Source organism: Rhizopus delemar, genomic scaffold (assembly GCF_000149305.1).
Source record: "Rhizopus delemar RA 99-880 supercont3.10 genomic scaffold, whole genome shotgun sequence".
Lineage (NCBI taxonomy): Eukaryota > Fungi > Mucoromycota > Mucoromycetes > Mucorales > Rhizopodaceae > Rhizopus > Rhizopus delemar.
In genome coordinates, this window is record NW_027137836.1 from 596,111 (window position 1) to 618,292 (window position 22,182).

Here is a 22,182-nt window from a genome sequence, read left to right on the forward strand (position 1 = left end):
TTTTACCCTATCTATTTTAACAAAGTACCAGCACTCTATGCCCAAAAAAGTCAGCAACGATAAAAGAGAAGCTGTGAAATCTGGAATACGCTCAGGTCGTACGACAATGGATATTTCTAGAACAACAGGAGTCTCTAAATGGACGATCAACAGGATAAGAAAGGAAGAAAAGAACATCAAGGCTCGTAACCGTGGTGGTCGACCGGTCGTAGTTAAAAAAATAACTAATGCAATCATCCGTCTAAAGCTTCGACAAGGACTCTTACGCACAGATTCTGATGCTCAGCTCTTTTTGAGGTCCTTAGGATACAGTATTAGCAAACGGTCGGTCAGAAGGCTTCTTAGAAAGATAGGCTTCAAGTCTGGAATTAAGAAGTACAAGCCTTTCATCAGCTATACAAACCAGAAAAAGCGATTGAAGTGGTGTCGCGACAAAACATCATGGACTGTGGAGGACTGGAAGTCTGTGATCTTCAGCGATGAGACCAAAATCAATGTTTGGGGCGCCGATGGTATACGCTACTATTGGAAGCAAGTCGATCAACCTTGGCGATCCTTTCATGTTAATCAAACAATGAAGCATGGCGGCGGATCTGTTATGCTTTGGGGCTGTATTACATCTCGAGGACCAGGATAAGCTTGTCGAGTATATGATGGCACAATGAATTCAAAATTATACACCCATATTTTGTCTACTACGCATCAAGAAAGCCTAGCATATTATGGTTTGAAAAATTGTGATGTTTTGTTTCAACATGACAATGACCCAAAGCACAAGTCAAGGCATACCACTAACTGGTTATCTGATAATGGGATATCGGTATTAAAAGATTGGCCGCCACAAAGTCCCGATCTAAATCCTATTGAATATGTTTGGCGACAGTTAAAGTCAAAGCTGTCTCAATACGATACCACACCAAGAAGCATGGACGATCTCTGGAAAAGAATCGATAAAGAGTGGAACTCTTTTACTGAAAGTGATATGCAGCCATACTATGAAAGCATGCCAAAATGAATTGCTGCTGTTATCAAAAGACGAGGCAATTATACGAACTTTTAGGTTTTAATCACTTTTATGGTTTTTTTTAAAAATATCTATTCTTATAAATAAAGGCTTGGTTCTCCCTCATTTTTGGCAATGCAATGATTAAACTTTGCACAATTTGCAACATTTAGTACGCCTTCCATCTGATATAGTTTCATAGATATTGCAACTGTAATGAGCAAGTAATGGTAGCTTATAGCTGAAAAAAAGTTTTGTGCACCAGTTTTGTCCGCTACTGTATATTGGACACAACACTTCGGGAAACAATGGAGTACTATAATATGGATTGGTCTACTGCGTATTTTCAGCACGATGGTGACCCAAAGCATCGTTCCAAGTCAGCCGTCCAATGGTTACAAGCTAATGGGGTGAACTACATTGACGACTGGCCAGCTCAAAGTCCTGATCTTAATCCTATTGAGCATCTTTGGCATCATTTGAAGTTGAAGCTATCGTTATATGACAAGAAAGCCAAAGGTGTCCATGAATTGTGGGAAAGAGTTGAAAAGGAATAGAACTCCTTTGATAAAGAAGTTTGCAGAAGGTATATTGACACTATGCCTGCACGTATTAAGGCAGTAATCGATGCCAAAGGTGGATCTACTCGGTATTAAGTCATCTATAATATAATAAAAGTAAAGGGAAAAAACTCTAAAAATAAACCCACAACACTTCTATCGCTTTTGCGGACTGTTAAATAATAATCTGAGCTTAAAACTTTCATGATATGTAATAGACAGTACAACAAGTATGTCATAAAGTTTTTGCATGATCCAAGTCGCTGTGTATGCTCACAGAGGCTAAAAACTGAAAAAATATCCGACGTTTTTAGAGTTTTTTCACCCACTGTACCTGCAAGAACAAAATCTGCCCAGTGGCATAGAAACAAAGATGCAAAAATACATTAAACAAAACGCAAAAAGATATACCATTTATAATGGTATATTATATAGATATAATACGGAAAATGGTATAATACGAAAAGTTTTATCAAAACAAGAAGCTGAAGAGATGTTATATGCATACCATCAACATCCTTTGGGAGGACACTTGGCATATAATAACACATTACACAAGATTGCATCCAGGTATTACTGGGAAAACATGGCTCAAGACATTTTAAATTATGTACAGAAATGTCATCGATGTCAAGTCTATGGAAAAAAGCGATTGAATGAAGAGTTATATCCAGTTCCAGTATCACCCAAACCCTTTGATCGAATAGCAATAGACGTAAAGCATGTGCAAGCTTCTCGAGCAGGACACAGATATATCGTTGCAGCCATAGATTACCTGACCAAGTATGTAGAGGCAAAACCACTTAGATTACAAACTGCCTCAGAGATAGCCATATTTCTATATGAAGAAGTTATTAGTAGACATGGCTGTCCTACTCTTATAGTCACAGATAATGGAAAACCTTTTGTAAGCGGATTAGTGCGTGCTGTTTGTCATAACTTTTCCATTATACATAAGACGACTACTCCTTACAATCCACAAAGTAATGGGCTAATAGAAAGATTTAACAGAACACTTGGTCAAATACTTCAAAAGAGATCCACAGAAGAAAAAGAAGACTGGCATTTGTATTTACCTGCTGCATTATTTGCATATAGATCTATCAAACAAGCTACAACAAAACAAAGCCCATTCTTCTTAATGTATGGGTATGAACCGAAAACACCATTTGATAACAATCATAGAATTATCGGCTTTAAAACACCAAGCTTTGATGCCACTTTGATGCATAGAACAATTCACCAAATAAGGAACCTGAATTTGGTGCGCGAACAAGCATCACAATCTATCAAACAGACACAAGTGGCCCAAAAGAAAGCTATCGAAAATAAGATTCTTGAAGAAAAGAAGGAACTTAAACCCCCATTCAGGTTAGGTGACATCGTATTATTATACAAGGATTATATGGCTACGTCGTGGTCAGGAAAGCTTCAAGACAAATGGGAAGGACCCTTTATCATACATAGTATTCTAGGAAAGGGGACCTATCATATTAAAAACTTCAAATCAGATGACAATAGAATCAGAAGAGTTCATGGAAATAGGCTTAAAATATATGCAATCCCAAAAGTGCAGTGGTCTACAGATAATGCAAGACGCGTTCCTAACCCCATAGAATTAGATCAAGACGAATGCTTCTAATAAATAACAACAAAAAAAAACAAAAAACAAAAAAACTATATAATATACCAAGAAAAATCAAAAAAAAAAAATAATTTAACAATAATACAAACCATCGAAATACCTCAAAAACAAAGTTGTGGCAATGAATTCAGAAAACAAAACCATCTTCGTCGATTTAACTGATGAAAAAGAAGATGTCTTGCCTGTACAAATGGACATAACCATTCAAATGCACTTCCGGGATATGTATCAATCCTTTGGAAAGGAGCTTACAAGGGAGGCTCTTAATACATACTTCTCTACTCAAGAAAAAGAACAAGGCAATCCCTATAAGATACGGTATGCCACTGAAGAGAGCGATACTGATCGCCAAGGATATATTGATTGGATAATGCAAAGATTTCAAAAAATGGACGAAGAAATAGATCTCAAATCTTCTTCTCCCATGTCTGTAAAAACTCAAAACATGGCTGACTTCTGGGATGACTTATTAGAACAATGCCGTAACCAATACGAATTCAATCAAGAATTTGCAAACCATTATCAGGATCAGTTCATGAAAAACTTCAAAAGGTATGAAGAGCTATTGCGAGAGGAAATCGAGATAAACAAGCAAAAGAGAACCATAATCAGAATATTTGCTCATAATGTTGCCGAATGGGCACATCTCAAGTTTACCAGACCAACAAATGAAAAGAAAAGTCAGCATATGTATGTTACTACGAAGAACAATCAACTCAGATCAATTCTACCAAACCATATTATAAGCCGCTCAATGATGAGAAAACTCAGGGAACAAGACTCTTGGTGTAAGAATGAAAAAATGTTCGAGGACGAACATCATATCGGTGGGGGCTTCTGTAAGGATGCCGATTATAAATTTTGACCCGAAGGTACATAAAAATTAATGCAAGGCACAAAAATTAAAAGGTGCATTAAAATCAAGGCATGCTTTAAATTTAAAGCATGTTATAAAATTCATAAAAACTATAAAAACAATTAATTCACTTACTTTTGACAAACTTACTTCTGACATACTTTACTTTTGATTATTTTTAAATAAATATCATTCAAAGCAAATCTCTTTTATTACTATTACTATTTTACTAAACATCAACAACAAGTCGAGTCCCTTGAAGCCAAATATCTTCATTGTATCACTGTTGAAGCTCATATCAAGCTACTATTACCTTTATATCAAGACTGATCTACTTTAAAACAAGATCTGGTGGTCACTCCTATCAAGAAAATACTCAAATATAACTTTACTTCATATTCAAAACTACTTTAAACTCTTTATAAATACACAAGGCCTAAATAGAAAACAAGCTATTACAATATATACAGTAGGTCAAAAAACTGCTGCAAGGAATTGCAAAATTCAGGTTTTACAGCTGGTTGTCCATGGGTACTGCACCAAACTATCTCAAACTTTGACTGTTTGTACCTCAATAGAAAGTGCATTTATTCGTCGATTATCGGATATGGGCAATGGTTATTGGTGGAATTTGATACTGCTAAAGGTAATATTTTAAACATCCGGTATTTTTTACTTGTTTATATATGTTTGAAATAATGAATTTTAATACGACTCAACCGGTTGCCATCACAATTTTTCTCTCTTTTGACGTGATTAGAATGCTATCTGTATTTAAGAGTGCTTACAATTTCTTTATTCTAAATCTTATATTCCTTTGTTTAAATTATTTCTCTTTTTTACCCTCTCACCAATTGCATGCATACAGTGAGTTAAAAAACCGTTTCAGTGTTCTTCCTAAATATGGTTTTGCTACCACTACTACCGATATACTTAGTAAAATGCTATATTTTATACATCATATGGAAGCACTAGTCCTGGTGTATCATAAAATATAGAGATAGTATTACTTTTTCAATATTTGCTCACTAAACCTTATAAAATTACTACAGTCGGTGCACTGAAACGGTTTTTTAACTCCATTCAAAAAAACATAAATACCAATAACAATTACGCAAACTTCATTTTTCATTTATGCAATGTACATGAAGCCAGGAGATAAGTATTCTGCTTTGCATTTATTAAAAAAACAAGTATATAAACACGTTATTTTATTAATAAACGCGTAACAAATTTTGTCCTTTTTCATTTAACATTTTCAACCCAATCTTTATTAAAAATGACTCGCTCTATTTCCCAAGACACTCAAAATGATTTGAGAGTGCTGCTAGATACCGATTTGTCTTATGAAGAAATTGCTGATCGCTTGACTCTTTCTAAAGCCACTGTTCATCGATATTGCAAAAAATGGAATATCCAAAGACCCGATAATACTGGCGGACGACCTCCGATCTTAACTGAAGCAAGCAAGTCTCTCATGAAGAGAATGGTAATCTTAGGACGACTGAAGTCTGGTGTTGAGGTTTTCGATTATTTCAAGGCCATTTATCCAAGGTTGACTTATAACACCACCCTAAACGCCTTAAAAAGCCTAGGATTCAAAGCCCGACCCAAAAGAAAGGTACCTCTTTTGTCAGCAAAACACAGGAAAGCACGTTTGGATTGGGCACTTGCTCATAGATACTGGACCACTGACGACTGGAGAAAGGTTATCTTCTCTGACGAATCGAAAATCAACGTTTGGGGTTCTGATGGAGTTGAATTCTACTGGAGTCTGCCTGGAAGCCCATTACAGCCTCATCATGTAATTCCAACCGTAAAACATGGAGGAGGAAGCGTTATGGTGTGGGCTTATATGACTTCCCATGGAGTTGGGTATATCTGCGAGATATACGACGGCAGAATGACTGCACCGGATTATATCCATATCCTAAAAACTGAACTGGCAGACACCCTTGCTTACTACCGATTGGGAGATGGTGATTTCATTTTTCAGCACGATAATGATCCAAAACACACTGCCAAGATAACAACAACTTATCTTAAAGAAGAAGCAAGATACCCAGTGTTGCCTTGGCCCTCTCAATCGCCTGACCTGAACCCAATTGAGCACATGTGGAGACATTTAAAGTTGAAATTAGCTCTATATGAGCAAAGAGCAAGAGGTGTCCATGAACTATGGGAAAGAATCAAAATTGAGTGGGAAACATTTGATAGGGATGTTTGTTGTAAATATATTGATAGTATGCCGGCTAGAGTTCAAGCTGTAATAAAAGCTAAGGGTGGAAATACTATATATTAGTATTTTTTTTACCTAGTTAAAAAACCGTTTCAGTCATTGCCTTTTTTTAAAATGGCCATTGCTCAAGATGTACTTCATAGATTAAGATGAGATGTACATTGCTTTGTTGCAAAAAAGCGATATAATAACATAATAAAAAAGAACACGTGTACTCTAGATACTTTTTTGAAAAAAAGGATAAATGTGTGAGTTTCAATTTTACTGAAACGGTTTTTTAACTCACTGTATATGACTGTCAGAAGAGAAAGTAAACGATCTCAAACAGACATTAACCGGATCCACATCAAAGTATGATATTGCTAAGGAGACTGGATTACATGAATCAACTGTTAGTAGATACTTTATAACGTTGTTTTGAAGTAGGACAGTGAGCACAGGTGGTAGACCTACATTAGTCTCCAAAGTGACGAAGCGGTTAATCAAAAGAAAAGTCATTGAAGGGGTTCTAAAGACTTCCAAAGAGGTATACCGGGAGCCAGTTGGATTTGGCTACGATATCTCATACCAGTCAGAGATTAACGTACTGAAATTAATGGAGTTCCATTTTCTGATAGAAAAAAAGTAGCCATTTCAGACAAACGTGCATACGTAGCATCAGTTAGAATGGAAAAAGGAGCATCAGGACTGGGCAATGGTTGACTGACAACAAATCGTTTACTTTTGTTTTGCCAAATATGAAATAGAAGACAAAAACTACAAAAAGACGATAGTTGTGAAACTAAAGATTATATATGACTTTATTAATAAAAATATTGAGGGTATTTATACTTTTTGAATGTCTGGGTCTTTACCGCTATTTCAATTGATCGGTTAAAAGAATGATATGGAATATAAGGAAGGATAGTGGATAATCAATAGCCGCTGTCTACTTGACGAATCAAGGGACAATGAAGTAATTAAACTATTGATCTAACGATAATTATAGAATAGGATTGAACTGCCGTTGTTGTAATCAGGTTCCGATATAGTCTTTTAGAACGCTGGTAGGACAACAGGGCAAGATTGGCTATTGCAGAATTCTCACGTTTATTAATAGAGATCTGGTTAGACTATAATTCTGTAGTATCCAAGTTTATCCATGAATGTTCACTTTATTAGTTGTGTGGATACAACAACTTTAATGAAACCAAGATCAACGTATAGGGCTTTGATGGTGATGATCACTATCGGAAAAGGCCAAGTGACCTTTTTCAACATCATGACCTGGATTTTGTAATCCACCATGAAGCTAGCAAATTGATGTCCTAGTGTTGTATAATCTCTGAAGGACCAGGATATGCTTGCTAAGTTTACGATGGAAACTTGAACTCGGGTGTTTACCAGCATATTTTGAACACTACGCTTCTTGATACTATGAAGTACTACAATTTGGACTGGTCCAACATTTAGTTTTAGCATGATAATGACACAAAGCACAAGGCATAATCTACAATAGCCTAGTTATGTAGTCACCAAGAGAGCTATGTTAACAATTGGCCAACTTAGATCCCCGACTTAAATTCAATCGAGCACGTAGGACATCAATTGAGGTTGAAGCTTAACTATTACGAACGTAGAGAAAAGAACGCAGATGTGCTTTGGGAACGCGTTAATGAAATATGAACTGACTTCGATAAATATCTTTGCCAAAGGCACGTAGATAACATTTCGGAAAGAACTCAAGAGATTATTAATAGAAAAAGAGGACCAACCAAATATTAATAAATAAGTTCATTCCGTTCAAATTTTCATTTTTTCAAATTTTCAAATTGCGCGCCTCATACTTCCTTCAATACTTATCCAATAGGGCATAAACTCTTTCGGATTTTTCACGACATGTAGAAGATTTACTATGTGGGAACAGAGGCAGTTCGTGCCATTGTAACAGGATGTGCGCAACAAAAACCAAGAAAAATGGATTCCTTGCAGCAGTTTTTTGACCTACTGTATGTGGTTCCCAATATATTGGTATAGGTTTGCGAGTTCATATTACCATCAAAGATTTGACAAGCATAACCAACCCCTTTTGCTGTCATGCAACCCCACATCATCAGGGATCCACCTCCGTACTTTACTGTCTGCTTTACATGGTGTGGTCTGCTTACTGCTCCATCTTCTTTCCAAGTGTAAGGGTTGCTGTCTGGCCCAAAGATGTTTATTTTTGTTTCGTCAGAAAAGATAACCTTCTTCCAGTCATCAACAGTCCAGTTTTGATGCTTCTTGCACCACTTAAGGCGGTTCTTTTGATGTTGGTCACTCAAGAATGGCTTGCTTTTCTTCAGTGTAGCTTTAAAGCCAAGTTCGTTCATCAGCCTTTTTGCTTGCCATTTGCTCACCGAACATCCAATTGACTTCAAATAAGAACATACATCAGAAATAGACTTTAAGGCACCAGATCTGAGCTTTAAACGAAGGGCATTGGTGCGGAGATTCTGAGTATATTTTGGCCTTCCGCCCTTAGGTCGGATATAGTCTGGTTTTAAGGTAGCCTTTAAGCAACGTACAGTAAGATCAGAGACCCCAATTTTTGCAGCAATAGTTGCTGTGGCTTCGTTGTTATGTAGGCAAAGTTTGACGCTGTTAAGCTTACTAGAGCTAATTCTGCGAGGCATTTTAAAAAATTGAGAGTGGGAAAAGTTACGTAATGAGAAATATTTTTAAAATGTAAGAAAATTTAGTGGATTTATATACACCTTACAGACTGAGACTAGGGCTACAAGATGATGTAACTTTCATTTCACAATGTGTAACCCCTGTGATGTAATGATGAATAAAAGATGAATAACCACTTTGACGTAAATGTGCTATATTAGTCTATGGCAAATCATGCTATAAATGACTAGAGTATGACGTCAATTCAGGCCATAGTTTAGCATAAAATAAATTTCTCTATCTAGCGGTAGTTAAATTACGTCAATACTGCTAATAGTCGTTGATCTATCCCATGAAAAGAGTTTTGTGTCCGGGTTTTGCAACGCACTGTACTTTTGTACTTACTGCATACACGCTTCTTCAGTTCCAAAAGTTAAAAAAAAAGTTCTGGTTGTCATAATGGGAACGTTTTGATCTCTGCTCCAATTATCCGGCAAAATATTACTATTATGTGCCTCATCGTCAACTTGGAAAGCTTCTATTTCCAATAATTCTTCATTGTCGTCATTATTGATAGAAATAACTTCTTGATCCAAATCTGAAGTTTGTTCGGTTTCTAACTCTATTTCTTCAACTTCATCATCAGAATCAACGATAACAATGGGGTTGTTGGAGGAAGTAACAGGTCTTTCACGGCGAATACCAGCAGGATTGGTGTAGTTTGCGGTAGAGATATTGAAAAAAGACATGATATACTAACTTTAATTTGAAAGATGTAAAAAGGGAAGAAAAAAAAAGGGGAAAAAAAACAGGGGGGAAACGCGAAATAAAAAAAAATTTATTTAAAATAGTTAAGTCACAAAAAGCAAAAACTCAGACATAAAAAACGACTGCTAAAACTTTCAGAAAAAAATGACACACACAAGGGTCGAACATGCGACCCTCTTCATACAAAGACGACACCTTATCGATTCTGGACAACGACATGCATAATGCTATTATACTATATCGATTATAGCATTCATATTCCGAAAATCGTCGATTCACTGCACATAATTGGTGATTTTCAACATCCACAATCAGTTGTTGCATCTAATAATCAACGTTTTTGACGTCTTTGATTAAATGAAAAAAATTAACTTTCGCTGTATTGGTCATTTTTGAATTTTAAAAAAAGATTCAGGTGCGAAAAAAATAAAGAAATTGAACAATACTTTTGTTATTTTTGTAGGGTAAGTATTCATAAAGTTATTCATGTTTTAAAAAAGTGTCTTTTTTTTTTCAAATGGTCTTTTTTTGGAAATCCTGTTTCCTCTATCGTTGAAAGACCGATATCTTCGTTTTTTTTATTTTTGAGGGCAAAATGCGGAAATCAAAAGCATTTTGCGATTATTTTGTTCAAAAGAATACATATGTGATATTGGGTGAGTAGTTTGTAGTCGATTAAAAGTAAAAATAAAGTGTAAACAAGAAACTGATAATCGATGAGACTCTTGAACCTCTTTATTGAGTGAAGACAGGAGAGAGAGCTCATTAAATACAAACTACGTCTGATTTTATAAAATTAATAATTGAAGAACCGAAGTTGCGCAATGTAAACTACTAAAGTTGTTTATGAGTACTGATGGCTATATAACACGTAGTGTTATATAGAGGTAGTTTTAAATTATATGACATGGAGATCTTGAGTAATCTCACACGACATTTGAGTATTTAATAAGGAAAATACGACATAGCTCCCCACCAGTGTGAGATTACGGGGAAAATTAAAGTGGCTTTGATTAGGAAAGACACATACATTTTTTTTTTTTTTTAAAAAATTAATTTCTTTCATTCGAAAGTAATGAAGTCGATGCAAAACAACACAAATGCGTAGAGGATGCAAATGAGCAGCTTACAACGAGGATTTATGTAATCTCTTACTGGAACGAGTAGATGGAGCAATTGCAGTATTGCCTGAAGCACGTTTCAATTTATGACGACGAGGTCGCTTTGAGTTATGTGCTGTAACATTTGTGGGTTGACGACCAGAAACTGTATGAGGATCAGGACGTGAACGTTTAGAGGTTATATTGGATGATGTTTGAGATGTATCAGCCAATGTGGATGAATTAGAATCATCTGAAGGTAAAGATTCCATTAAGGTACTAATTGTCCCTGGTGGAGCATTCCTTAACGTTTCAGAAGAAAGTGAAGTTGTCGTGTTTGGTCATTAATGATGTCTTTATTTATTATTTTATTATTGATCTCAGTCCAGCCTACGTCAGACTATACAATTAATAGTCAGACGATATAATCCAGGGTTCATTCTAAATTATTAGTTCCTCTCCTTTTTCTTACTTAATAAATAGTAGTTGTTAGCTATTGACTTCTTACTGTTTTTACATTATAAGTACCAAATATCATAGAAGTATTAACTTTAGCGTTTTTAGGTGGAACATATTTTTCTCCAATGAGAAACATCTCGTATTTATTAAGAATATCCAATAAAAATAATGTGTTATATTATAAAAATGGAAGAATCTATAAAATAGAACAAATGTAAAAGAAATGGTAAAATGCAAAAAACTATTTATTCCTGGAACTTATATTACACTTCATAAAAAAGAATATATCAAAATAAACAATAATGAAAAAAAAACATACATTTACATAAATCTATTAATTTCAAAAAATGCTTTATTTTTAAGTTATTCAAAGTTTTTGAAATATTTTTGTTTTTATAATTTGGGCAAATTCTTAAATATAAAAAATAGTTTGACGAAAATAATTTTAAAAAATAATAATAGATAGCTATAGAATATAAGTCGATTCTCAATATTTTTCCAATATTTTCGTAGAGTGTTTGGATCATTAAACTTATCTGCGGTCAGCCATTCATCCCATTCACTACTATAATTTTTCCAACGTACAAGGTACTCACGATTTTTGGGAGGACCACGATGGTTAAGAACTGCTTCGATTTCGAAACTTTTGATTTCGTTTCCTTCGTCATCCAGTTCAATAACTTCTTCATTAGAAATTAATTTCAGTTCAGTAGTGGTATATGCACGAGGCATGAGGACACCAGTTTCGTCACGCAAAATATAGGCATTACCTTGGTTCTTACGTACGACTGTGTAGGGTCCTTCATAAGCAGGAGCCAGTTGACCAGATTTAGTTGGAATGCGGACCATGACATGGGAGTCAGGAGCATAATCCACTAATCGATGGGAATTATTAAATTTAGCTTGCTCAAGTTCAATTTGAGCTTTGGTTTTAGCAGTGATAGCTGGAAAAACAATATCAGTCATATAGTCGATACGTTTCATTAACTCTTCATGTGACATAGGAGGTTTATCATTAACTTCATTGAGTTGATGCTCGTCAGAACGAAAGCCATAGGGTTCATTCATTTTACGAGCAAACATTAAAGAAAAAGGTGTAGAGTTTAAACGCTTGGATATGCGATTATTCATGGCAAGTTGACTGGATGGGAGATATATGTCCCAGTCATTGCCAACACCATTAGTTGCTTTAGCAAGTAATTTTTTAACGGTTTGAACTGTACGTTCACTTAAACCATTAGCTGAAGGATGTAAAGGAGTAATAAATTTATGATCATAACCCATAGAATCAGCTAAATCTTTTGAAAGAGAATTTTTAAATTCTGTTCCATTGTCACTTTGGAGTTTAGTGGGAAAACCCATTATGGAAAAGACATCAATTAGTGCACGTAAAATTGTATCTGCTCTCTTATCGGGCAAAGCATGAGGTATAGAGAATCGCGTACAGACGTCTATGATTACCATAAAATAATTGTTACCATAAATAGAAGTAGTATGCATTGGACCACCAAGATCAATAGCATAATGATCACCTGGATAATAGCTATAAATACTACGTAGAGGATGATAGCCTCTTTTTTCAATATTATGTCGCATACATTCTTTACATTGTTTGATAAATTTGACGCAATCACCGATTAAGTTTGGCCAATGAATACCTTCATTATGAAGTCTTTTGACCATTTGTTCAGCACCGTAATGGCCAATCTTATTATGGGCATCATTTAGTAACTGAGGGTGATCTGAATTAGGTGGAATTAAATAATCCTTGTATATTGATTGCGCAGATTGCACATAGAAAATATTTTGAATATCATTAGATGTATTATTACTATTATGAAATTGAGAATTTAGATCATGAACATTTTGGGCAACACATGAAGTGGCTAAGTTGATGGGTATGAAAGCATCAGAAGTTGTGGTTTGGGAGTCCACTAAAACATGATTGACAGCAACATTAAATTTGGCTTGTGCTTTTTGCCTTTTTTTAATGTTTATCTTATCAGATTCTGCATGATTCTGTCTAAAAGAAGCAAGTCTTTTACCCTTATTAATGTCATCTTCATGCTCAACCGTATCTTTAGGTGGATATAACCTAGATAGTTTATCGGGAAGGATGTTATCTAATCCTCGAACATGAACAACACTAAAGTTGTAATCAAGAATAACGTCAAGCCATTTAATAAGCATACTATTGGCATTCTTTTGGGAATGAATATAGCATAGAGCTTTATGGTCAGTGTATAACGTAAATCGTGTGCCCCATATAAATTTATGAAATTGGGTTAAGGCATAAACTACACCAAGCAATTCACGCATAGTAACACTATAACGTTTTTCACTTCTTGATAGAGAACGAGACATAAAACCAATGTACCTTTTAATTTTAGATACTTCTCCATTTGGGCTAGTCATTTCGAACTCTTGATATAAACAACAGCCAGTGCCATAATCTGAAGAATCAGTGGCAATGCAAAAAGGGTGAGACAGATCAGCGTGAGATAAAACTAATTCAGAACACAATATGTTCTTAATACTGTCAAAATGTAATTGATGTTCAGGAGTCCAAATAAAAGGACCATTGAGATTCTCATCATGAGAACGTAAGGCATCTAAAGGAGCCATAAGTAAGGCTGCATTTGGAGTTTGCTGTCTAAAATAATTAACAAATCCAAGAAAACTTTGAATTTGCTTTTGTGTGGATGGTCTAGGCCACTCATGAATGTTTGTTAATTTTCGTGGATCTATTTTCTTTCCTTGTGCGGAAATAGAATAACCCAATAAAAAAACAGCAGATTTTGCCAAGTACGTTTTTTCAAAATTAATTTTCAAATTTGCGTCAGTTAAGATTTGTAAAACTTTTTTAACATGAAGGAAATGTGCATGCATAGATGAACTGAATATACAAATATCGTCCACAAAGCACTTCACATAAGGTAAATCTTTAAACAATGTAAGCATTATTCGTGAGAATAGTTGACTAATAGTCGATATACCAAAGGGAGCACCTCTGTACATACAGTAGGTCAAAAAACTGCTGCAAGGAATCCATTTTTCTTGGTTTTTGTTGCGCACATCCTGTTACAATGGCACGAACTGCCTCTGTTCCCACATAGTAAATCTTCTACATGTCGTGAAAAATCCGAAAGAGTTTATGCCCTATTGGATAAGTATTGAAGGAAGTATGAGGCGCGCAATTTGAAAATTTGAAAAAATGAAAATTTGAACGGAATGAACTTATTTATTAATATTTGGTTGGTCCTCTTTTTCTATTAATAATCTCTTGAGTTCTTTCCGAAATGTTATCTACGTGCCTTTGGCAAAGATATTTATCGAAGTCAGTTCATATTTCATTAACGCGTTCCCAAAGCACATCTGCGTTCTTTTCTCTACGTTCGTAATAGTTAAGCTTCAACCTCAATTGATGTCCTACGTGCTCGATTGAATTTAAGTCGGGGATCTAAGTTGGCCAATTGTTAACATAGCTCTCTTGGTGACTACATAACTAGGCTATTGTAGATTATGCCTTGTGCTTTGTGTCATTATCATGCTAAAACTAAATGTTGGACCAGTCCAAATTGTAGTACTTCATAGTATCAAGAAGCGTAGTGTTCAAAATATGCTGGTAAACACCCGAGTTCAAGTTTCCATCGTAAACTTAGCAAGCATATCCTGGTCCTTCAGAGATTATACAACCCCAGGGCATCATTTTGCTAGCTCCGTGCTTGATTGCAAAATCTAGGTCATGATGTTGAAGAAGGTCACTTGGCCGTTTCCAATAGTGATCAGCATCATCAAAGCCCTATACGCTGAGCTTGGTCTCATTAAAGTACACTGTTTGCTGTCAGTCACTCATTGCCTAATCCTGATGCTCCTTGACCCGTTCTAACTGATGCTAAGTATGCGTTTTTGTCTGAAATGGCTTCTTTTTTTCTATCAGAAAATGGAACTCCATTGATTTCAGTACGTTAATTTCTGACTGGTATGAGATATCATAGCCAAATCCAACCAGCTCCCGGTACACCTCTTTAGAAGCCTTTAGAACCCATTCCATGACTTTTCTTTTAATTAACCGCTTCGTCGCTTTGGAGACTACTGTAGGTCTACCACCTGTGTTTACTGTCCTACTTGAGAACAGTCGTCTAGAGTATCTACTAACAGTTGATTAATGTAATCCAGTCTCCTTAACAATATCATACACTGATGTGGATCCGGTTAATGCCTGTTTGAGATCGTTTACTCTCTCCTCTGACAGCCGTTTAGGCATGCGATTGACGATAGGATAAAAAAGAGAAATAATTTAAATAAGGGAATATAAAATTTAAAATAAAGGAATTGTAAGCGCTTTTATATACTGGCATCATTCTAATCATGTCAAGAATGTGAAAAATTATGATAGCAACCGGTTGGGTCGTATTAAAATTCGTCATTTAAAACATATGTGAACAAGTAAAAAATGTCGGATGTTCATAATACTACCTTTAGCGATCTCAAATTCCACCAATAACCATTGCCCATATCCGATAATCGACGAATAAATGCACTTTCTATTGAGGTACAAACAGTCAAAGTTTGGGATAGTTTGGTGCAGTACCCATGGACAACCAGCTGTAAAACCTGAATTTTGCAATTCCTTGCAGCAGTTTTGTGACCTACTGTAAGCAAAAAATATAAAGTTCAATTTTTACAAAAGTAAAAATATTGACGAAGGTTAAAAAATCCTGAAGTGGTTAAAAATATTTCAAAAGGTTAGAAAAATATCAAAAAGTAAAAAATATATCAAATGGTTAAAAATTTGTCAAATAGGTAAAATAGTGACAATTTGCAAAGTGGTTTGTTGTAAACATAGTTATTTTCTATAAGATATCAGTTGTATTAAAATAATAACGATACACAAAGATTAAACTATGATTGAACAATTCCACACTTTTCCAAATTTAGAACAATAAGATCAGTATTTGTCATCCTAGCGAGTCTAATCAATTGTCAACCCCAAAAGTAATTAGATCAAAGTTAATTGACTGGTTATTATTTCTATTGTTCAACTTCAGATGCATATATTAGAACATCGACAAGCTTTAGCTTAATCATTGGTTCTTCAGCACGACATCGTTGCCGAGTCTATATCTTTTATATCTACGCTCACAAAGAATATAAATAGATGCCAACTTTTTATCCATTAAACGGGGCTCTTTTGCAATATAAAGAAATCTGCAATAAAGAAGGATTTTAATTTTATATTGCTGCTATTGTTTTTTTGTTTAATTTTTTTATTTAATCTTACGATTAAAACATTTTTTAAAATTAATCATCCTTCTGGTTCTTATCCTGGTAAACTGCTATGGAAAACCCCAAACAAGAAGACAGACCCATGGAGCTTGGTGCTACTGACATGGAGATCGAACAAGTAGATCAAGACCCTTCTCTTACTGAAGATGGCTCTGAAGAAACCCCTATCGAAAATGCAAATGTGCAGGAAATTACGTCTGATCATGATGACATTGATGCTGAAGTTTCAAAACTCATAAGGTATAAAAAGGAAGAATCTGCTCAGTTATACCAAAAGTATATCATGGCTGGTGAAGAAGAAAAGGCAGACTTGGCGTTTCAAAAAATGAGAAAATATGGCGCACAGTTGCTTACTCTCTCTGGTAAACTTGTTTCTCCTGCGATTAATCCTGTCAAGAAGGAAATTGGTTTGCGGTTGACACAAAATGATATTCCAAAATTCCAGCTTACCTCTTGGCCTGATATACCATTCCCTGGTGAAAAATGCTATGAATCAGTTGAACACTTTTTGCGGTCCTTCGAAAAGGTCATATATTCTGCTGCCTTGGACATTCAAGAGGTTTGGCGCCGGTATCTCCCTGTTTCTTTGGCTTTCGACCATGATGATTGGATTGAAAAAGACCTAAAGAGATGTGACACATGGAATACAGCTAGAATTGTATTTACAAACAAATTCTTGACTGATAATGCTAGAACAGATGCTATGCATCGTCTATTCACAATGACAATGAATAAAAATGAATCTGTCTCCTCGTATATGACCCGATTTTTAAGCACTTGTATTGAGGCTGGGGCAAATAAAAATGATCCGATGGTGGCTGCTAGATTTAAAGCATCATTCTCTGAACCTGTTCTTGAGAAGTGTAAGACAGCTTTTGTTCTAAAAGAAAATAAGAACATACCATGGACTGTAGAGAGAGCTGCTGAAATAGCAAGAAATTTATTAGGTGATGATCCAAGGACATACACCAGCTCATCCTACGCCAATATCGCCAGTGGTAGTAAAAGAATTCACACAAATGCTGGTCCTTTTAGTATTCCAAAAAGAAACAAAGGTCATGGTTCGTCTGGTGCTTTCTTTTGCTCAAGACATGGTGGTTCAAATGCAAATCACAATGAAGATGATTGCTTTAGTAAAACGAACAAAAAAAATGATGCTGCGTCGACCGTAAAAAATAAATATTATGGCAACAAAAATTTTCCTCAAAAGGCAAGCACTAGTAAACCCTGTCGCTATTGTGGTAGAAGTTGGTCCCATGGCCATCAATGCCAAGAATATGCAGACTTTAAAAGGAAACTTCATGTCGACCCAAAGAAACCAAGAGATTCGGACAAGTCAATCTATGCCATTGTTCGTACTACAAATGATGAAAATGACGATGATCATGATATGACAGAAGCTGAAAATCATTCATATGACTGTAAGGCATTATGAAATAAAATAACTGAAGATGAAGATACTAAGCCTTTTAAACTTTTGACTCCTATATTAATAGAGGGCAAGAAATTAATTGGCAAGATTGACACTGGCAGTGATATCACTTGCATATCAAAAATTTGTTTGAATAATAAATTGAATATTGACAAAGTGAATTCTGTAAATGGTTCTTTAAATTTTTTGTCTTCAGATAATAATTGTAAACGAATTGGACAAACTGATCCTCTCACTTTAACTTATATGAATAACATCTCTTTTAAACATTCTTTTGAAGTTGTAAATTTTAATGAGACAATGACACAAGAATTTGATGTCTTGCTTGGAACTGATGTTCTGGGAAAGATGAATATCGGTCTTACTGGAGTAGCATACAAGTACCCAGGTAATGAAGATGATTATTCAAATAGATTAAAGGAAGACGCACAATTTCTTAATATGAATTTTGATGCCAATAATGAGATTGAACCTAACAACTCACCCTATGGTACCGAAGATCAACAAAGGCAATTCATGGCTTATATCCAGAATGCAATTGATGACAACCAAAATATTCCTGCTGGATCTTTCTGCACAGTACCAGAATCTGTAGTAGAATTACCAATGGAAAAGGGAGCAAAGTCCTTTAAGAGACAATATCCGATTGCTCACCGACAAATGCCTGAATTAGAAGAGCAAATAAATGAATGGTTAAAAGCAGGTATCATTAAAGAGAACCGCGCTAACACATCCTTTAACAGTCCTTTATTAATGGTACCAAAGAAAGATGAGAACAATGAGATAACGAGCCACAGAGTATGTTTAGATGTTCGTGGTATCAACAAACTAATCCCTGATGTCGTTTATCCTGTTCCAAAAATAAGAAGCATATTTGATAACTTAGCTGGTGGTGAAGTATTCACTAAGATTGACTTGAAAAACGCATACAATAGTTTCCTTGTAGCCCCTAAAGATCAACACAAACTCTCCTTCCAATTTAAGAATCGAACATATACTTTTCAAGGATGTTGTTTCGGTCTAAAGACAGTTACTGCAATATTCTGTAAAGTGATGAAAATACTCTTCGCAGATATGGATTTCATTGAAACCTATGTTGATGACTGTGTAATCAAAGGAACAGCTGATAATCATGCTTCAAATGTAAAAAAGGTGATTGAACGATTAACTTCCGTCAACCTAAAAATCAATGTAAAGAAGTGCAGTTGGTATCAACGATCAATTTATCTTTTAGGATTTGTAGTTGAGAGTGGTGGTATCATCAAAGTAGATCCACGCCGCCTAACAAACATCGATAGTTGGCCTATACCACGCAATAAAAAAGAAGTGATGCGATTAATGGGCATTGTATCATATATGAGAGACTTTATACCTTTAATCTCTCGTGTAGCTGCACCTATCGACAGACTTCGTAATGATCCTGATGTACAAAACAACTGGACACAAGAACACACTGATGCATTCATTGCTTTAAAAGAGATTCTAAAGTCAAAGACACTGTTGCACACTCCAGACTTGTCAAAGAAATTCTATGTGGCTACTGATGCCTCACAATATGGTGTTGGTGCAGTATTGACCCAAAGAGATGAGCTGAATAGAACTTTACACATTGCATTTGCATCCAAATCTTTGTCACCCTCTCAACGTAAGTGGAATACAACTAAACGTGAACTGTACGCGGTAGTGTTTGCACTAGAAAAATATCGTGAGTTTTTATGGGGAAATAAATTTGAATTACGTACTGACCATAAGGCTTTAATGTATTTACATACCCAAGAACAAGCAAACCCTATGATGATAGGCTGGTTAGAAACTTTACTAGATTTCAACTTTGATGTAATTCACATACAAGGAATTCTCAATCAATTACCAGACTTACTCTCTAGACTTTATGAACCTTGCTTGAATAATGAGTTCATGCTGGGAGGGGGTGATGCTGCGCAAAAAGAAAATAAAAAAGAAAAAAAGGAAATTAAAAATAAAAATCAAAATAAAATAAAAGTTAAAAGACAGACAAACTCTACAGCAAAGAGACACAACTTGATCTATAGTCAGGACAAGAAACTAAATGTGCTAGCTGTGAAAATAAAAAATAAAAAGTTTGCTAATAATCCCACAACTGACTATATGACTCCTCCACCTGAGAAGAGAGCACGTCTACTTGAAGATGCTCATACCTTCGGACACTTCGGTAGTACGAGTATTGTGGAGCAGTTACATTCACAAGGACTTCATTGGAATAATATTTATAAAGATGCTACTGAGACAATCAAATCATGTATTGAATGCCAGAGACACAATATAAGCAAGAAAGGTTATCATCCTTTAAAGAATATTCTTGCATATCTACCATTTGACCATATTGGAATTGATCTTTTAGGACCTTTACCTGTTACGGCAAATGAAAATGTCTATGTCCTTGTGATGATAGATGTATGTACCAGGTACATCATACTGCGTCCACTAAAAAATAAACAAAGTGACACTGTAGCAAAAGAATTAATAAAAATCTTTGGTGACTATGGCATACCTAAAATCATTCAAAGTGATAACGGCAGAGAGTTTAAGAATAGCCTCATGCACTCATTATCCAAGCACCTAGGAATAGATCGCAGATACAGTACAGCCTTTCACAGTCGAGGTAATGGCGTGAGCGAGAGCGCTGTAAAGACGACATTAAACACTATAAGAAAAATGGTTAATTCTAACAGCAATGATTGGGATGATGTATTACCAATTGTCCAACTAGCGTCGAATTATAAAATAAGACACCGTTCAAAGAGTGCTCCATTTTCCTTGATGTTTGCTCGAAGACTTAATAGCTTTGAAGATTACGGTGATCAGAGTATAGCTGATAAGATTCCTAATAGACCTGTTACAGAACAAGAGCTAATTGAGAGAACTGATCGCATGTACCAGATTGTGTTTCCTGCCATTCGTGAAAGAACACAGAAGATCATAGAGGAAGCAAGCAAGAGGTTCAATGACAAAAATATGATCATAGATCTTCCGAAGGATACTGCAGTTATGGTTAGATTACCAGGACGGACTAGTAAGTTATCACCTCTTTATGAAGGGCCTTACATTGTCGTTCTAAAAACTCAAGGTGGTTCCTATGTCTTAAAAGATGAGCAAAATGAACTGTTACATCGTGAATATGTCCCATCAGAACTCAAGGTAGTCTCTATTGACGAAACAGCTATAGAAGATACATACTATGAAGTTGAGGATATTAGAGATCACAGAGGCGGTCCAGGACAAAGAGAATACCTTGTAAAATGGGCTGGTTATGGTGAAAGAGAGAATACGTGGGAAAAAGCATCATCCTTCTCCAGCACAGTACCCATTGATAAATATTGGCTTAAGAGAAAAGAGTTGAAGGAATTAGAGCAAGCACGAAAGCAAAAGATGATAGCTAATGAAAAGGACTACACTAAAAAGACTTCTGCTAGACCTAATGTGACTGAAGAAAGCAAGAACCATAAAAGAAAGGACATGGTACAAGATAGCACAGTCCTTAGAAAAAGTAAAAGAATAAGAAACAATAGAAACTAAAAAAAAAAAAAAAAAAAAAAGAGTTCATGTAGCAGAGCGGCCGCTGACTTCATAAACTTGCTGAGCATCAAGATACATAAATTAACCAATAAGAAAATAACATTTAGTATCTGCATGAATGCCGACCTGACTATTGTCAAGTCTGGGGGAGGATAATGTTGTAAACATAGTTATTTTCTATAAGATATCAGTTGTATTAAAATAATAACGATACACAAAGATTAAACTATGATTGAACAATTCCACACTTTTCCAAATTTAGAACAATAAGATCAGTATTTGTCATCCTAGCGAGTCTAATCAATTGTCAACCCCAAAAGTAATTAGATCAAAGTTAATTGACTGGTTATTATTTCTATTGTTCAACTTCAGATGCATATATTAGAACATCGACAAGCTTTAGCTTAATCATTGGTTCTTCAGCACGACATCGTTGCCGAGTCTATATCTTTTATATCTACGCTCACAAAGAATATAAATAGATGCCAACTTTTTATCCATTAAACGGGGCTCTTTTGCAATATAAAGAAATCTGCAATAAAGAAGGATTTTAATTTTATATTGCTGCTATTGTTTTTTTGTTTAATTTTTTTATTTAATCTTACGATTAAAACATAGACATTGAATTAAAAATGTCATTAA

The 22,182-nt window shown here is 35.2% G+C and overlaps 11 protein-coding genes across 11 annotated transcripts; 7 read left to right on the top strand and 4 right to left on the bottom strand.

Moving 5' to 3' along the window:
* Positions 1-37: 37 nt before the first annotated feature.
* On the top strand, positions 38-1,015 carry RO3G_12173 (uncharacterized protein; the record flags this gene model as incomplete). The annotated part of the gene is made up of 2 exons (XM_067666757.1): positions 38-512; positions 717-1,015. The coding sequence occupies 2 exons, from the start codon at positions 38-40 to the stop codon at positions 1,013-1,015; spliced, it is 774 nt and encodes a 257-aa protein (XP_067522858.1).
* Positions 1,016-1,311: 296 nt separating this feature from the next.
* RO3G_12174 (uncharacterized protein) lies at positions 1,312-1,560 on the top strand (the record flags this gene model as incomplete). The annotated part of the gene is made up of 1 exon (XM_067666758.1): positions 1,312-1,560. One exon carries the CDS (start codon positions 1,312-1,314, stop codon positions 1,558-1,560), a length of 249 nt encoding a protein of 82 aa, XP_067522859.1.
* A 589-nt stretch (positions 1,561-2,149) lies between these two features.
* Positions 2,150-3,205, top strand: RO3G_12175 (uncharacterized protein; the record flags this gene model as incomplete). Its single annotated transcript, XM_067666759.1, has 1 exon — positions 2,150-3,205. One exon carries the CDS (start codon positions 2,150-2,152, stop codon positions 3,203-3,205), a length of 1,056 nt encoding a protein of 351 aa, XP_067522860.1.
* A 391-nt stretch (positions 3,206-3,596) lies between these two features.
* Positions 3,597-4,073, top strand: RO3G_12176 (uncharacterized protein; the record flags this gene model as incomplete). The annotated part of the gene is made up of 1 exon (XM_067666760.1): positions 3,597-4,073. The coding sequence occupies one exon, from the start codon at positions 3,597-3,599 to the stop codon at positions 4,071-4,073; it is 477 nt and encodes a 158-aa protein (XP_067522861.1).
* A 1,270-nt stretch (positions 4,074-5,343) lies between these two features.
* RO3G_12177 (uncharacterized protein) lies at positions 5,344-6,366 on the top strand (the record flags this gene model as incomplete). The annotated part of the gene is made up of 1 exon (XM_067666761.1): positions 5,344-6,366. One exon carries the CDS (start codon positions 5,344-5,346, stop codon positions 6,364-6,366), a length of 1,023 nt encoding a protein of 340 aa, XP_067522862.1.
* Positions 6,367-8,195: 1,829 nt separating this feature from the next.
* RO3G_12178 (uncharacterized protein) lies at positions 8,196-8,957 on the bottom strand (the record flags this gene model as incomplete). The annotated part of the gene is made up of 1 exon (XM_067666762.1): positions 8,196-8,957. One exon carries the CDS (start codon positions 8,955-8,957, stop codon positions 8,196-8,198), a length of 762 nt encoding a protein of 253 aa, XP_067522863.1.
* Positions 8,958-9,338: 381 nt separating this feature from the next.
* Positions 9,339-9,686, bottom strand: RO3G_12179 (uncharacterized protein; the record flags this gene model as incomplete). Its single annotated transcript, XM_067666763.1, has 1 exon — positions 9,339-9,686. One exon carries the CDS (start codon positions 9,684-9,686, stop codon positions 9,339-9,341), a length of 348 nt encoding a protein of 115 aa, XP_067522864.1.
* A 1,145-nt stretch (positions 9,687-10,831) lies between these two features.
* RO3G_12180 (uncharacterized protein) lies at positions 10,832-11,077 on the bottom strand (the record flags this gene model as incomplete). The annotated part of the gene is made up of 1 exon (XM_067666764.1): positions 10,832-11,077. The coding sequence occupies one exon, from the start codon at positions 11,075-11,077 to the stop codon at positions 10,832-10,834; it is 246 nt and encodes an 81-aa protein (XP_067522865.1).
* Positions 11,078-11,709: 632 nt separating this feature from the next.
* On the bottom strand, positions 11,710-13,889 carry RO3G_12181 (uncharacterized protein; the record flags this gene model as incomplete). The annotated part of the gene is made up of 3 exons (XM_067666765.1): positions 11,710-11,730; positions 11,850-12,715; positions 12,872-13,889. The coding sequence occupies 3 exons, from the start codon at positions 13,887-13,889 to the stop codon at positions 11,710-11,712; spliced, it is 1,905 nt and encodes a 634-aa protein (XP_067522866.1).
* Positions 13,890-16,605: 2,716 nt separating this feature from the next.
* RO3G_12182 (uncharacterized protein) lies at positions 16,606-17,988 on the top strand (the record flags this gene model as incomplete). The annotated part of the gene is made up of 1 exon (XM_067666766.1): positions 16,606-17,988. The coding sequence occupies one exon, from the start codon at positions 16,606-16,608 to the stop codon at positions 17,986-17,988; it is 1,383 nt and encodes a 460-aa protein (XP_067522867.1).
* A 345-nt stretch (positions 17,989-18,333) lies between these two features.
* RO3G_12183 (uncharacterized protein) lies at positions 18,334-21,540 on the top strand (the record flags this gene model as incomplete). Its single annotated transcript, XM_067666767.1, has 1 exon — positions 18,334-21,540. The coding sequence occupies one exon, from the start codon at positions 18,334-18,336 to the stop codon at positions 21,538-21,540; it is 3,207 nt and encodes a 1,068-aa protein (XP_067522868.1).
* Between the last annotated feature and the right edge of the window lie 642 nt (positions 21,541-22,182).